Consider the following 15,346-nt stretch of genomic DNA (forward strand, 5'->3'; position numbering starts at 1 on the left):
AGGAAATTAGCTCCATTGAGCTTGTCCTTGTCAATGACAGAACGTAGGGAGAAAGTGTTCATGTTTGTCGACATGGCAATCTACAACATAAATAAAGAAGAAAGTAAATATCATATTCCACTTATCATTTAATTAGGTCTTTAACTAAATGATGCTCCCACTGAATTATAGGGCTTTTGTAGAATCAAGTCATAGATGTGGTCAAACCACACTACTAGATTCATACCAATTAGCTATAATTCTTGCGGGACAAGATCCACATCATACTACGCCTTGAGTTAGCTTTGGCTAAATCGCCCAAGACTTAGTATGATCGGTAGATAACTAATTATCAATTACATCTCTATGCAACTCTTATTTCTGTTGGTTCAACCTTAGGTCAAGGTTGACCTGGTTGACCAGACTTGAGTTGACTTGACTCGAGTTGTGTTTGATGTTTGACGAGTTATGTTTGACAATGTTTGACGTGAACAGAAAAGTTGTATCTTGATGATTTACAAGGATACAAGCTTGGGAGATTGTGGGTGCAACCCGTGGTCAAGGTTGACCTGGTTGACCCGAGGTGAATTGACATGACTCAGAAAAGTCCAAGCAGGGAACTTGGCACGGGAAAAGTCCAAGCAGGGAGCTTGGCACGGGAAAAGTCCAAGCAGGGAGCTTGGCATGGGAAAAGTCCAAGCAGGAAGTTTGGCATGGTGAAAAGTCCAAACAGGGAGCTTGGCACGGGAAAAGTCCAAGTATGGAGACTTGGCACGGAGAAGTCTAAGTATGGAAGCTTGGCACATGGGAAGTCGGAGAGGGCTCGGTAGCTCGTTCTCCGGGCTGTGGTCAGAGAGGGCTCGGGAGCTTGTTCTCCGGGCTGTGGTCAGAGAGGGCTCAGGAGCTTGTTCTCTGGACCGGATGGAAGTCGGAGAGGGCTCGGTAGCTCGTTCTCCGAACTGTGGTCAGAGAGGTCTCGGTAGCTCGTTCTCTGGACCGGATGGATGTCGGAGAGGGCTCGGTAGCTCGTTCTCCGAACTGTGGTCAGAGAGGGCTCGGTAGCTCGTTCTCTGGACCGGATGTGGAAAGTCCCGTGAGTGAAGCCAGCGGATAAGTCCCGTGAGTGAAGCAGAAAGTCCCTGGTGAGTGAAGCTAGGCAGAAAACCCTAGTGAGTGAAGCTAGGTGAAAGTCCGGTGAGTGAAGCCAGGCAAGTCAGTGAGTGAAGCTAGGTGAAAGTCCTGGTGAGTGAAGCCGGGCAGATTGGAAATCCTGGTGAGTGAAGCCACGTGAAAACCCTAGTGAGTGAAGCTAGGTGAAAGTCCTGGTGAGTGAAGCCGGGCAAGGAAAAATCCAGATGGATCAAGGGTGATCGGACATCTGGTGTTGAGAAGGTCAAGTAGGTCAAGGGAGTGACTGGATACTTGACACGAAGAGAAAAGACCAAGTGGGTCAAAGGGATTGACAGGACACTTGTTGGGGAGTCTTAGCAGGTCAAGGGAGTGACCGGATGCTAAGCATGATGTACCAACAGGTCAAGGTTGACCGGATGTTGGTTTGGAAGGTTTGAGACTTGGTTTGGGAAAAAACCAAGCTCTGGATCGATCAGTGGATCGATCCAGTGATACACTGGGTATCTGGATCGGTCTGGTGACCGATCAGTAACCAAACAGTAGCCTACTGAGTGTTATCTGATCGGTCTGCAGACCGATCAGGAAACAACGATCAGAAGGCAAGAAGTTCGGGAGAAAAGGAAGGGACATGCATGTTGATCGGTCCCCAGGACCGATCAGGGTCTTCCTGGACCGATCAGGAGATGTTCTGATCGGTCCAGCCCTAGTCGTTGGCTCACAACGGCTAGTCTTCTGTCTTCTGTTCTTCGCAGGTGCAGTGCAGGTTGAGTGAAGGTTATAAAAGGAGTTCAAGGGCTTCTACACTTACTTCTTCCTTCTTCTTCCTCCTCTGAACTAAGCTGCTGTTCTTCTGAAAGCTGTGCTCTTGAGATTTGCTGAGCTCCGAAGCTTCGTGTGAGCTTCTTTGACTGAGTTGCTTGTTGTCATTCGTCCGTGAAGTTGGTGCTTCATCCGGGACTTCAGTCGACGAGAAGGCAAGCGAGTATTCGTACATTCATTGTGTATTTTTTTCTTGCTCTTCTTTGTATTTCCATATTGCTGTTGCAAGCTATTGTGGCGAGGTTTCTCCACCCACAAGGAGTGATTATTAGCCGGTTTCCGGGGACTCATCCACCGACGGATTGATAGGCTTCGTCCACCTTACGGACACGCCGAGGAGTAGGAGTTTATCTCCGAACCTCATTACATCGTTGCGTGTTGAGGTTTGATCTTCTTGTCTTTGTTTCTTTGTTTTATTTTCCACTGCGCTAACGTCAACTTGTAGAAAGAAACGAAGATTTGGGGTCGGCTATTCACACCCCCCTCTCTAGCCGCGACCATCGATCCTAACAAGTGGTATCAGAGCGAGGTCGCTCTTCGCCGGATTAACACCCGAGGGAGCACAAGCTAGAGATGGATCAACTCGGAGAGGACATCACGATTCCACCCTTCTACGATCGCGACGACTTCGCATTTTGGAAGGTAAGAATGAAGTACTTTCTTATGACTAACCTAGTTCATTGGAGTTGTGTGCAGGTAGGGTTTACTCATCCGGTGGATAAAGACGGAGAAACCCTAGAGAAGAAAAAGTGGACGAAGGAGTAAATCCACCAATCCACAATCAACGATGAGGTAACGAAAATTCTTGAATTTTCATTACCTAATGACATTTTGTGTAAGGTAGGTGGATACAACAATGCCAAGGAGTTGTGGAACAACTTGGCCAAGTTCCATGAGGGAAGCTCCACTTCAAGTCATGAAGAGGAGTCAAGTGAGCTAAGTAGCTCACTTCATGGAGGCATGGAATTAGAAGTTGAGGGCCACTCAACATCTAAGGAAGAAAAGGAGGAGAGTTCTTCTTCAAGATCGGAGCAAGAAGAAGAAGCTTCTACCTCCGGAAGGGATGAAGGAGAGAGCTTACATCCCACCTCAACCCTAGGTAACTCAAGCAATTTAAGTTCTAGTAAATTGCATATATTATGCTTTGAGTGTAGGGAATTTGGACATTACAAGAGTAAATGTCCAAAGAGGGTTTGGAAGACTCCACCGACGCCAAAGATCAAGGAAGCCGGAGTCCCGATACGCAAGAGCAAGGAGCACGTGGTGTGCTTCCAATGTAAGCGAAGGGGACATTATCGGAGCCAATGTCCGAGGGGGAGGCAATCTCACAAGGACAAGAGACCGAGCACGTCTATAGGGGGAGCTAAGGTAAACCCTAAGGTAATCTCTAAGGCTCATTTTTGCAATTCAAATAGAACACATGCTAGTGGTTTTGTTGCAATTGTTAACAATAATAAGCATGATAACCTTAGAAATCAATACATGTGCTTAGGAGCAAAACATGTTAACCTGGGTAAGGAAAATACTAGAAATGTCAACCCTAGGATTAACTCATCTAAGGTTAAGGAGAACCAAGGTAGGAATCCCAAAACAACTAGACATATGCCTAGGAATACCTCAAAGAAAAATGACAAATCAAGTCTTGAGGTATTAAGGAAGGAAAATCAAGTCTTGAGGTCAAGACTTGACATTCTAGAAAAGACCCTTAAGAATTTGGAGAAGTCAACTCTAGGGTCTAAGGGTCAAAAACCAAAGACAAAGGACAAGAGAGGTTTGGGTCACAAATCTAAGTCCCAAATGGTCAAGCCCACTTATCACAATGTTCCATTCGATTATGGAACAAAATCTAGGGCTAGGATGACCATCACCAAGGTCACAAGGGGAGTCACCCCTAAAGTTGATCTTGTTGAGTTCCGAATGACCAAGGCTTCAAAGCCTAGGAGGGTCATTAGGAGGGTTGCTAGGGAAGTCATCCCTAGTGAATATTTAGTGAACCCAATGAGCTCCAATAGGTATTGGGTTCCTAGGAGCGTGATTTCATCACGCTAGATTAGTTAGTGTGTGCCAACCTTACTTGACTAGGTAGTTAACCTAATCATGGCAAAAGGTGGCACTTTAGGAATTTTCAAGGTGTAATCAAGCCTTGAAAATGAAATGGAAAATTATTCCTAAGGTGATTAGGATGTGCCAATCTCATTTGAGGAGTTTTCTAGAGTCAATCTAATTGGCACATAGTGATCTAAAAATCTTTTGTATTTGATTTTAGGTCTATTACACTTAGGAATATAGAATTTATGGAAAAATGATCAAAATTATCAAAAATGGCAACTAAGGCTAGAATTAGGTATTTTCTATACCTTTATGTGCTATTTGCCATATATTGTTTGCCATATGCCATGTCATGACATCATATTTATTTTATGATCATTTGAAATGTCATGATAATGCTTAGGTTATTTATATGTCATGTTTTATTTAAGTTTCATACTTTATGCCATGACATCATGACATTGGCGCATGTTATTATGTATGATATTATTTTATGCCATGTCATCATTTCTTGCATTTATAATCAATGAAATTGATTTAAGGTTAAAAAACACAATTTGATATGGAGATCAAATTGATGTTTAGAAAATGCATGAGACCTTAGCCTAAGATAACCTAAACACATATCTCACATCAAAATTGACTTGGATGTGTTTGATACACCTTAGATGTGTGTGAGATATTAGGATGATGAGTTAGGAACAATGTAAAGCCCGAAAAATTCCCGAATTTATTTTAGAAATACCCTATGATTTCTCTAGATTTTTAGGATATTTTTACATAATTTTTGGAGTACCGGAAGTAGCAAAAACAAATAGGTCGCAAAATAGCTTAGGCGGGAATCGAACCCGAGACCTATGGTGTAAGGGATAATGCTAGTAACCAGTTGAACCCAGCAGGGCCGTGCTGAAAGAAGAGGGAATCAATTATATTTATAATTGATTTTGGATGAATTAATTAGTAAATATAAATAAGGATTTAAGTGAGAAGTTTAGATTATTTTCTCACCGTAGCTTTTCCTCACCCGAAACCTAAAACCGCCGCACCTCTCCTCTTCCCCTCTTCCTCACGCACGGCACACACCAAACTAAGGGTCAAGGGAACATCTTCCGGCGATGACTCCAACACGAAAAAGGTTCTTCTCCGCGAGAGGAACGCGAGGACATAAGCGGTTCGTCGAACGGAGCAGTTTTCCGGAAAACCTAGCGGTTAGAATCGTAAGAAAACCTTGCGATTGAGGTAAGAAACCCCTCACCTGCAGTATAATTGCTCTCGCTTGTTAGTTTTGGCGTTAGTTCAGTAATTTTACAGTTTTCAGTTTTAGGGTGTGCTTTTAGTACACACCAAGCATTCGGTAGAATGCCCAGTTCAGAAGGATGCACTAGTAGGCGTCCTAACAGCATGTAAAATGTATTAGAAATATTTTATTCAGTTTATTATCAGTTATTACAGCTATATGGATCAGATATCCATTGGGTGGGCTCCCACAGTAGCCTCTAGGTTCAGATAACCTAGCTCTAGGTTCAGATAACCTAGAACAGCAAAGTAAAATAAAACAGTATTTAGTATTTTACTTTTATTCAGTTGGCACTGTACTTGGATCAGATATCCATGGGCTGGACTCCCACAGTCGTCCCTAGGTTCAGATAACCTAGTAACCCTGCTGGATTCGGAACTTGCAATCCCGGGTCTCGTAGGGATGCGCGCACAGTAAGTACAGTTGCCAGGGCCCAACAGCATGTTTAGTATTTTCATCTATTATATGTATAGTTTTCAAATTTGAAACTAGTGATGAGAACACTAATTTAGCTTTCAGTTCAGGTTCAGTTTACATGATTTGAGTTCATGTACAGATTTAGATATATGTATGACTAGTTCAGTTTCATGTTCAGTTTATATGCTATGCCATGTTTCAGTTCCAGTTTATGCTTTGTATGATACCATGCCATGCCATGCTTGCATATTCAGTATGTTTCAAACAGCATGATTTAAAAACATAATCGCATCGTTGCATGTTTTAGTGAGGTAGATGGTTTCTTACTAAGCTTTAAGCTTACAGATGCTACTTTTCTTATACTGCAGATACCGGTAAAAGACTAGCGGAGGCTGGAGGGCGATGCTATGATGATGTGTGTGTGCAAGGGGTTTGGAATAAAGATCCTTGGGGATCTATACGCTTCCATTTCAGTTTTGATACTTAACATGACTAGTTTTATGACTTAACCTTGTTGCTAGGTGTTATAGCTTAGTGAACTATGTTTTGTTTAGATTATCATGTTTAGAAGGTTGTTATTTATGTGCTAGAGTGTTTTCATGTATCTAGAACTTGTGTATGCGATTTTGGCACGAATCGGTCGGAAATCGAAATTCTAATGTCGCTTGAGACTATCGAATCGGATCGGCCGCCAGACCGATCCAGGTTATTTTTCTCGGATCGGTCACCGACCGATCCGATGGATACTATTTCATCAGATCGGATCGGTCACCGACCGATCGAAAGATCGAATCGTAAGGCATCCAGTTTGTGCTCGGATCGGTCAGACCGATCTGACACACCGATCGATCGCCGATCGATTCAGCCTCGTCCGCAGACCGATCCAGCAGGGCACAGAATCGTAGCAAGTTGATCGATCCGTGGATCGATCAGCAGCTAGCTGGGAAGTTAGTTCTGAGTTCCTAGCTCAGATGGGAGGTCAAGTATCCTCCTTAGCACATGTACACCAACCGGAAAGGGTCTTGAATCCTTCTTTATAACAGCATGGGTGTATCAGTTGTCAGTTTAACCGAGTCAGTTAGTGAAATTTTTATTTTACCCAGTTTTTCGCACAGTAGCTTCAGTAGTTAATGTAGCGATCCGGCTCACAGCTTAGTACCCAGGAGTTGGGTCGTTACAAACAAGGTGCATAGTTCTTGTACCTAGATGAGCCTAATTCAAAATTGGGGATCATAGGGAAAGCTTATGTACAAGTCATGTACATTTAGCCCAAAGATTGTGGTCCTAAATTAAATGGTTTAAAATCATTTCAAAATTGATTTGAAAAACCTTGATGAAGCTTTTCTAGTGATAGCATTCATCATTGAGCAAAGTGATACAAAGATGAGTTAACTTTGAGTTATTTCAAAGACTTTTGAACTTTGTATCAAGATTTGAAAATGGAACTTATTTTTATAGAAAACTATTTTTCCATGATAGTATATGTTATGAGGAGTGTATCCTCAAAATTTTATAATTTTTAGAATTTTCTGTGATTTTCTAGAGGTTTCTGAATTTCGGGAGAAGAAATCAGAAATCAGAAATCAGAAATAAAAAATCAGAGGTCGTGGACCGATCAGGAGATTCCCTGATCGGTCCAGGTCTATGTGGATCGGTCACTGGACCGATCCAGAGGGTGCCTGATCGGTCTGGTGACCGATCAGGGCGTGCCAACCTGCTGAATTTCGACTGTTTGTCTGAAATTGCAGCTATGGAAGTGGTGTTTTAGAGTTCTAAAGGTTTGAAACTCTCCAAGACATTGTTGGTGCAATGGTCAAGGAGGAGTTGATCTTTAGGGGGAATTTTACCTATTAGTCAAGGGGGAGTTGACTTTTAGGGGGAGTTTTTACTCCTAAAGACTTGAGTGATATGGGATTATCACTAAATTAATTGTTGACCTTACTATCAAGGGGGAAATTAAGAGTTTCAATGAAAGGTATGAGACTTTCATTAGGAAGAAACACTTGACCTTGATTCACTCTTTTTGATGTGTGTCAAAAAGGGGGAGAGTAGGTTTGAGGAGAATAGAGAATGTTCAGGGAAGAACATTGGAAAACCTAAGTTAGGTTATCGGGTTAACCTAACTTGATTATGGGTTTTGTCAAACATCAAAAAGGGGGAGATTGTTGGTGCAACCTTAGGTCAAGGTTGACCTGGTTGACCAGACTCGAGTTGACTTGACTCGAGTTGTGTTTTGATGTTTGACGAGTTATGTTTGACAATGTTTGACGTGAACAGAAAAGTTGTATCTTGATGTTTTACAAGGATACAAGCTTGGGAGATTGTGGGTGCAACCCGTGGTCAATGTTGACCTGGTTGACCCGAGGTGAGTTGACCTGACTCGGAAAAGTCCAAGCAGGGAACTTGGCACGGGAAAAGTCCAAGCAGGGAGCTTGGCACGGGAAAAGTCCAAGCAGGGAGCTTGGCATGGGAAAAGTCCAAGCAGGAAGTTTGGCATGGTGAAAAGTCCAAACAGGGAGCTTGGCACGGGAAAAGTCCAAGTATGGAGACTTGGCACGGAGAAGTCCAAGTATGGAAGCTTGGCACACGGGAAGTCGGAGAGGGCTCGGTAGCTCGTTCTCCGGACTGTGGTCAGAGAGGGCTCAGGAGCTCGTTCTCTGGACCGGATGGAAGTCGGAGAGGGCTCGGTAGCTCGTTCTCCGAGAGAGCTCGTTCTCTGGACCGGATGGAAGTCGGAGAGGGCTCGGTAGCTCGTTCTCGAACCTGTCGAGAGGGCTCGTGAGCTCGTTCTGACCGGATGTGGAAAGTCCGGTGAGTGAAGCCAGACGGATAAGTCCCGTGAGTGAAGCCAGCAAGGAAAGTCCCGTGAGTGAAGCGAGAAAACCCTAGTGAGTGAAGCTAGGTGAAAGTCCCGTGAGTGAAGCAGGTGGGAAAGTCCCGTGAGTGAAGTCAGCTGGAAAGTCCCGTGAGTGAAGGCAGATTGGAAATCGATGAGTGAAGCCACGTGAAAACCCTAGTGAGTGAAGCTAGGTGAAAGTCCCGTGAGTGAAGCCGGCAAGGAAAATCCAGATGGATCAAGGGTGATCGGACATCTGGTGTTGAGAAGGTCAAGTAGATCAAGGGAGTGACCGGATACTTGACACGAAGAGAAAAGACCAAGTGGGTCAAAGGATTGACCGGACACTTGTTGGGGAGTCTTAGCAGGTCAAGGGAGTGACCGGATGCTAAGCATGATGTACCAACAGGTCAAGGTTGACCGATGTTGGTTTGAAGGTGGACTTGGTCTTGGGCAAAACCAAGTCGATCATCGATAGGATCGCCCTTGATACACATGGTGATCGATCAAGAACAAACAAAAGCTCATCCTGACAGTTTTCGATCTTGCAAAATTACTAACAGCAAAGTTCAAAGGAACGCCCATCCCAGAACATGAGACGTTCCAGATCGGTCCCGGAGCCTCATCGACGCTGCCCACTTGATATGGAACCTGATCGGAGACGACAGATGCTGAGAAACAGTCTTCAACTACTTCCTCAGCAACATCAGAGTCCTTGACGTTGTGGAGTTCATCTTCTGCAACTTCTTCCTCTCTTCTTCTTCCTACTCCTGACTGTGCTCTTGAGCTTTGCTGAGCTCCGAAGCTTCGTGTGAGCTTCTTTGACTGAGTTGCTTGTTGTCATACGTCCGTGAAGTTGGTGCTTCATCCGGGACTTCAGTCGACGAGAAGGCAAGCGAGTATTCGTACATTCATTGTGTATTTTGTTCTTGCTCTTCTTTGTATTTCCATATTGTTGTTGCAAGCTATTGTGGCGAGGTTTCTCCACCCACAAGAAGTGATTATTAGTCGATTTCCGGGGACTCATCCACCGACGGATTGATAGGCTTCGTCCACCTTACGGACACGCCGAGGAGTAGGAGTTTATCTCCGAACCTCGTTACATCGCTGCGTGTTGAGGTTTGATCTTCTTGTCTTTGTTTCTTTGTTTTATTTTCCGCTGCGCTAACGTCAACTTGTAGAAAGAAACGAAGATTTGGGGTCGGCTATTCACACCCCCCCTCTCTAGCCGCGACCATCGATCCTAACAATTTCTTCCAACCGTTGGAAAATGCCTATAGTTTTACCCGATTCAATTAAGTTAACTAGTTATACTCATTCTAATTGAGTTTGTACTCACCCAAGCTTTAATAGGCGGGACCAAGATTGTCCCTCCGCACCCTACTAAGATAATATGCGTTGCTCTGCTTTGGCAGATTCAACAATAACAAATGATCGAGGTAGTGATGGGTATCAAAACTTGGTAGGCATTTCGAGTTGACTTGATTAAGATCTAATCAAATCATGAATGTGTATCATATACGCATTAAGGCAATAATTACCCTACTTTAGCATGCATCACATACACACAAGTAATCATATATACTGATTAATTAATTGTGATGAGGTCATGGCCCTACTACGATCTTCTCAAGCCAATGAGAAGATCGGACGGTCGACCTAGGGTCAACAGCTTCTTCAAGCGTCTCCTTTTGACCGCCATGTGTTGACAGCATCCTCCTCGTAACCCCTCCTTGAGTGGATCTTCCACCGCTTCATTTTGTACATTACAAATATGAAACTCGAGTTACATTCGAGTCTAAAATCTATTTACAACAGGAACATAAAAGGGGAGGCACGACACGTAGGTCGTATATCATATACAACACTCACAATACAAAAAATGGCGCGCAGGCCATATTATGAATTACAACACAATTTTTAACCAATCATATTGGGGTTTTTAGGCCATGACCATTACAATATCATACATAATTCTAAATTATGCATTTTACATAAATTTCTATAATTTTACTACTGTTTTTATCAATTTTATGAGTCATTACTCCCCGGCGGTCCCGTTTAGCGATTTTCGGGCGCGATCGTGAGACAATGCCCCTTGCGGGGTTAGGGGCAGCACCCCTTCTCACGACATGAATATCACGAGTGTCCCATCTTGATCTAACAGCGCCTTAAGTCGCTGTCCCAAACAAAAATAATTTTGTTTGGGTGAGACCTTGCCGTTTCGAAAGGTTTTTCTTGGTAGATGAAACCTACAAGTGTCCAAGCACTTGTTACTTCACCTCTACAAGAAAAATACTCACAAAATCCATAAAAATAGAAAAAGTATAGAAACTTACATATCTGAAACCTTTTCATAATAACAAAAACAAAACATGTATAAGCTTCGCACGTGGCTCTGATACCACTGTTAGCAATTTCGAGCCGCAAAAATCGCTTTTTGCGTTGTGAAAACCTCGAAGCTAGCCACGGATCCGTGCGAAGAAAAATAAAATTATTCATGTACATGTTTGTCTACACTAGATCTATCTTAGATCTACATGAAAAGGAAGTTTTACACTTGTAGCGATACCCTTCGCTTATCCCGCTATTCCAAACGGTTGCCGGATCTTGTAGAGTGTCAAGTGTACACTCCTCTACACGTATCCACACGGACAAAAGATGGAGAGAACCACTTAGAGTGTGCTAGCACCCTTGAGAGGTTTCGGCAATGGAGGAGAAGGAGAGAAGAAGAAGAGAGGAAGAAGATGAAGCCTTGAATTCACACCCCTTGAATTCCCTTGAAGTGGCAAGCCACTCTTGAGAGGTTTTAAACCTCCATGTAATACCAAGAGTCATGGCTCTTGGTCTCCCTCATGAGGTGACACACAATGATGTGGCCTTGATGATGTGGAATACCATCATTGGTCGGCCCATGCCAAGTCACAAATGAGGTGGTATTTGGTCAAGTCAAACTTGACCCTTCATCTTCCCTCTCAAGTCATGTCAAACTTAACCTCTTATCTCCCATGGTTAATCAAATCTACCAATTGATTCAAATCAATTTAATTTAATGAATCTCTATTCATTGGTTTAAATTGATTCAATGAATCATAATCTAAATTAGACTCATTCGACACATGAATCAAATTGAGTCCAACTCAATTAGTCTAATTTGGATTACTCTTAATCCAATTTGGTTCATCACATGAACCTAATTCTCTTGGTCTATCATATGAACCTAATCTCCATCTAACTTCCCTTTGTGTGTGACCCTATAGGTTCTTGTAACGTTGGCAATGCTCCTAAACTCATTTAGAAACATAAGTAATGAGCGGTATCTAGCAACACATCATTACTACCCAAATTACAAGAATGTTGAGATCCAACATCACCATTGTGACTACTAATTGTGACTCTCACATCACAATATGTGGCAATGTCCTTCTATCCTAGACATCTAGATTGATCAATTGAGGCATAGACCGTGTCATCCTCTAATCAATCTATGTCTTGAACTCCAAGTAGACTCGCTATAATTAAATGAGCTCAATATCTCATATTGACTTATTTGGGCATGGTCATGCACTTAGTAGTTTCACTCTATCACGAATCATGATGTCACTCCTGTCATATAGGAGGGATAGATCTCATCTACATCACTCACATCCCTCCGCATAATTTGTTACATGCCCAGTAGTCGCCTTTATAGTCCACCCATTTACGGATGACATTTGACGAAGTCAAAGTATGCAACTCCTTATGTAGGGAACCATGGTGACTTCAGGTTCAAGGACTGATAGTCATACTAATAGTCACATGAGAAAGTATATGACACTCATATAACGATCCATGATACTTTCTCATAGCGGGTCATTCAGTATACATTCTCCAATGCATACTCATGTGTCAACTTGATATCCAATATCCATGACTCGTGAGATCAAGTCATCGAGTTGACCTACATGCTAGTCTCATCGCATTAACATTGTCCCTGAATATTAATACTTGATTAGGAATGATTAAGAGTAGTGTTCTCTATATCATCTCACTATCAATCCAACCAATCGATTGATATAGATAAGAACCTTCTACTCAAGGACGCTATTATACTTAGTTATTTGGCACCAATACAAGTAAGTATAATAACTATAAACAAATGCCTTATAAATATATATAGAAATATGATACATCGAGTCCATACAACAATCATCATATGATTAACTATAGGACTCTTACTAATAACATTTACTCATGGACTACCTCCAAATATATCCAAGAGCTTGGCCAAAAAGGTAGATCTACAGGTTTTACTCTTTTTTTTTAAATAAAAAAAATACTGCCCACTATTCTAGCAAAACACCTATTAGTCGACTAGTTTGATCAACATGCAAGGCTTTTTGACAATAACTCCTTTTCTTGTTGCATATCTTATGTACTAGATTAAGCAAGTCATCTTACATTGTTTATATATATGCATGTCCTGTTATATCAAGTTAGATAATGTATCTGGAATTCATGTTTTTAAATCATGTCCAAGCTAAGGGCTCATCTCTTAACTATATGTTAAAAATAAACAATACTTACCCTAACTCTTCTAAAAATTAAACACAAATTATTGTTTTCGGCAACCATAAGAAATCCGTAATGTTCTACAAAAATACATATCAAACTTGTTATGAATCTCTTTGATGGAGATTGACAAACATGAATACATCAATGAATGAATTAATGTAGAAATAAATGCATTGTATAACAATATTTATTTTATTAACTTTCGTTGGTTTTCTAGAACTGAGATTGGATCCAATCGATAGTCTTCTTATCCACCTGGAAAGCCTTTGAAAGAATATCATCCGAGATGTTTGGCTTTGACCCAAAGACAGTATTGGCGATGGTGATTACTCCTGGATTTTGGCTACTTAGAAATGACATCGCAAGAGCCCTCGTCCTACCAAGATTGAACTGGAAGTGAATTAGGCCTTGAGGGAATACGAACACATCACCCTTGTTAAGCACTTTGGTCACCAACTTGTTCTCGGGATTGGACGTTATGAATCCAACGTAGAGTGAGCCTTCCAACACTGTTTGGAGCTCTGTGGCACGAGGGTGGATGTGCGGAGGATTGAGACCGCGGGGGGCATAGTCCACTCGAGCCATGGAGATGCCAAGAGTGTTGAGGCCGGGAATTATATTTGCATTTATGAGCGTCACATTGGAAGCAACTTTGTTCATGGTGCTACGAGGCACATTGAGACCCGACAAGAAGAAGTCATCAGCTTTAACGAGTTCTGGATTCTTGCAAGTGAATCCATTCACAATAACTGCATATAAATACATTGAAGCGTGTATATAAATTAATCATCGATCATCTCCATGCATATATATGTTGGGAAAGATTTAAGGTAACAAATATACATATATGTAAGCTAGGTAATTAGTATACCTTTGGACATGCTGTCTGCAACACAGAAGTCTTGAAGGGCGCCTGGATCACGGGCTAAAGCTTGAGAGAAAGACAAAGCTGCAACGAGAGCAACAACAAGCAGGAGGGATAGATCAGAAGCCATGGAATCGTTGAAGAGAGAAGAGAGAAGAGGATTCTGGTTTTTGTTATTGATTAGCACATAAAGTGGATTTATATAGAGAGGGTGGGAGGCGTTGACATGGCCCTGGCCTAAGGGAGCTGTTGATTGGAAGAGTTTGACTTTGCTATTAATTAATTATAACTGGAAGAAGAGTTCTAATTGACAAACAGAATTTTCCAAGACTGGATTTGTTGTTTGGTGTGGCGAGCAGGAATCAGTCTTTTATATTTTCTTAAAAGAGTTGTTGTTAATTTGGTGTGGCCTGCCTTACGTGTTATATATATAATTCCATGCACCATGTCAATGATGAATTTGTCAAAATCACATTAGGGTTTGACAGGGTAAATCAAACCGCCACGCCCGTTCCTAAAGCAGATTTGGTCTTTTTTTGAAATGTTCAATAATAGTTCGATGCATATCCCACCACCGGGGAGTCTACCTCCGTTTGGAGACTTTAATGAAACGTTTTGATGAGGCAGAACAAGATTTAGTTAGCATTGCAAGACTTGAGCAAAAATAACACATAATAATTAAAAAAATTGATTCTTATTAAAAATCTCTCATTTCTAAAAGGATATATCTGCTACCTCCTAAAGTTGATCTTACTGATATGAAAGAAAAAAAAAATTATAAGTACACAAACGTTAAGCGCATGAAAATTGAAATCATCAATTCTTGAAAATCGACCCCTAACATAAAGGGCTAATAACAGGGCTAGTAGTTATCCATAATTTACCTACTCGGTATTGACTCTAGGACAAATTAACGGAGGCATAATCGCATTTTGCCAACTAGTATGAGTTACTAAAATTTAACTTCCAACTAACTTCACTTGAACTTGGTCCACCTATTTCCCAATTAAGATTTACATGATTAGTTCCCAATCAGGATTTCACTTTTGTCTAATGTCCAGTCAAGACTTCATTTACCTAACTCCACTAAAACTTAGCCAATATCTGATTCTCAATCAGTATTTTACTATCTGTCAAGTAATCTCCTCTACACTCGTGACACAAATTTATTAAATCATACTAAATCTAATTTTAATCTTAATTATATATCAAAATCTTAGAGTTTATTACGGTGCTTTCAGCACGAATAGACTCTGCAACAAGTTGTTGCTAGCCCGCGACCTCATCGTTTGATTGTTGACTCCTTGGATTTAGCCCAGAAGTAAAGAAAACTCATTTTACCGATCAAAAAATTAATCCACAAATGTCCTTTTAATTCACTCGTGTAATTTGTTTTTCC

The 15,346-nt window shown here is 41.7% G+C and overlaps 1 protein-coding gene across 1 annotated transcript; it reads right to left on the minus strand.

The window, feature by feature from the left end:
* Positions 1–13,229: 13,229 nt before the first annotated feature.
* LOC122034657 (putative germin-like protein 2-1) lies at positions 13,230–14,103 on the minus strand. Its single transcript, XM_042593978.1, has 2 exons — positions 13,954–14,103; positions 13,230–13,831 (listed from the first exon to the last, which is right to left on the minus strand). Exons 1-2 carry the CDS (start codon positions 14,075–14,077, stop codon positions 13,296–13,298), a joined length of 660 nt encoding a protein of 219 aa, XP_042449912.1. The 5' UTR covers positions 14,078–14,103; the 3' UTR covers positions 13,230–13,295.
* Positions 14,104–15,346: the final 1,243 nt, after the last annotated feature.

The sequence above is a fragment of the Zingiber officinale genome, chromosome 11B, assembly GCF_018446385.1.
Source record: "Zingiber officinale cultivar Zhangliang chromosome 11B, Zo_v1.1, whole genome shotgun sequence".
Lineage (NCBI taxonomy): Eukaryota > Viridiplantae > Streptophyta > Magnoliopsida > Zingiberales > Zingiberaceae > Zingiber > Zingiber officinale.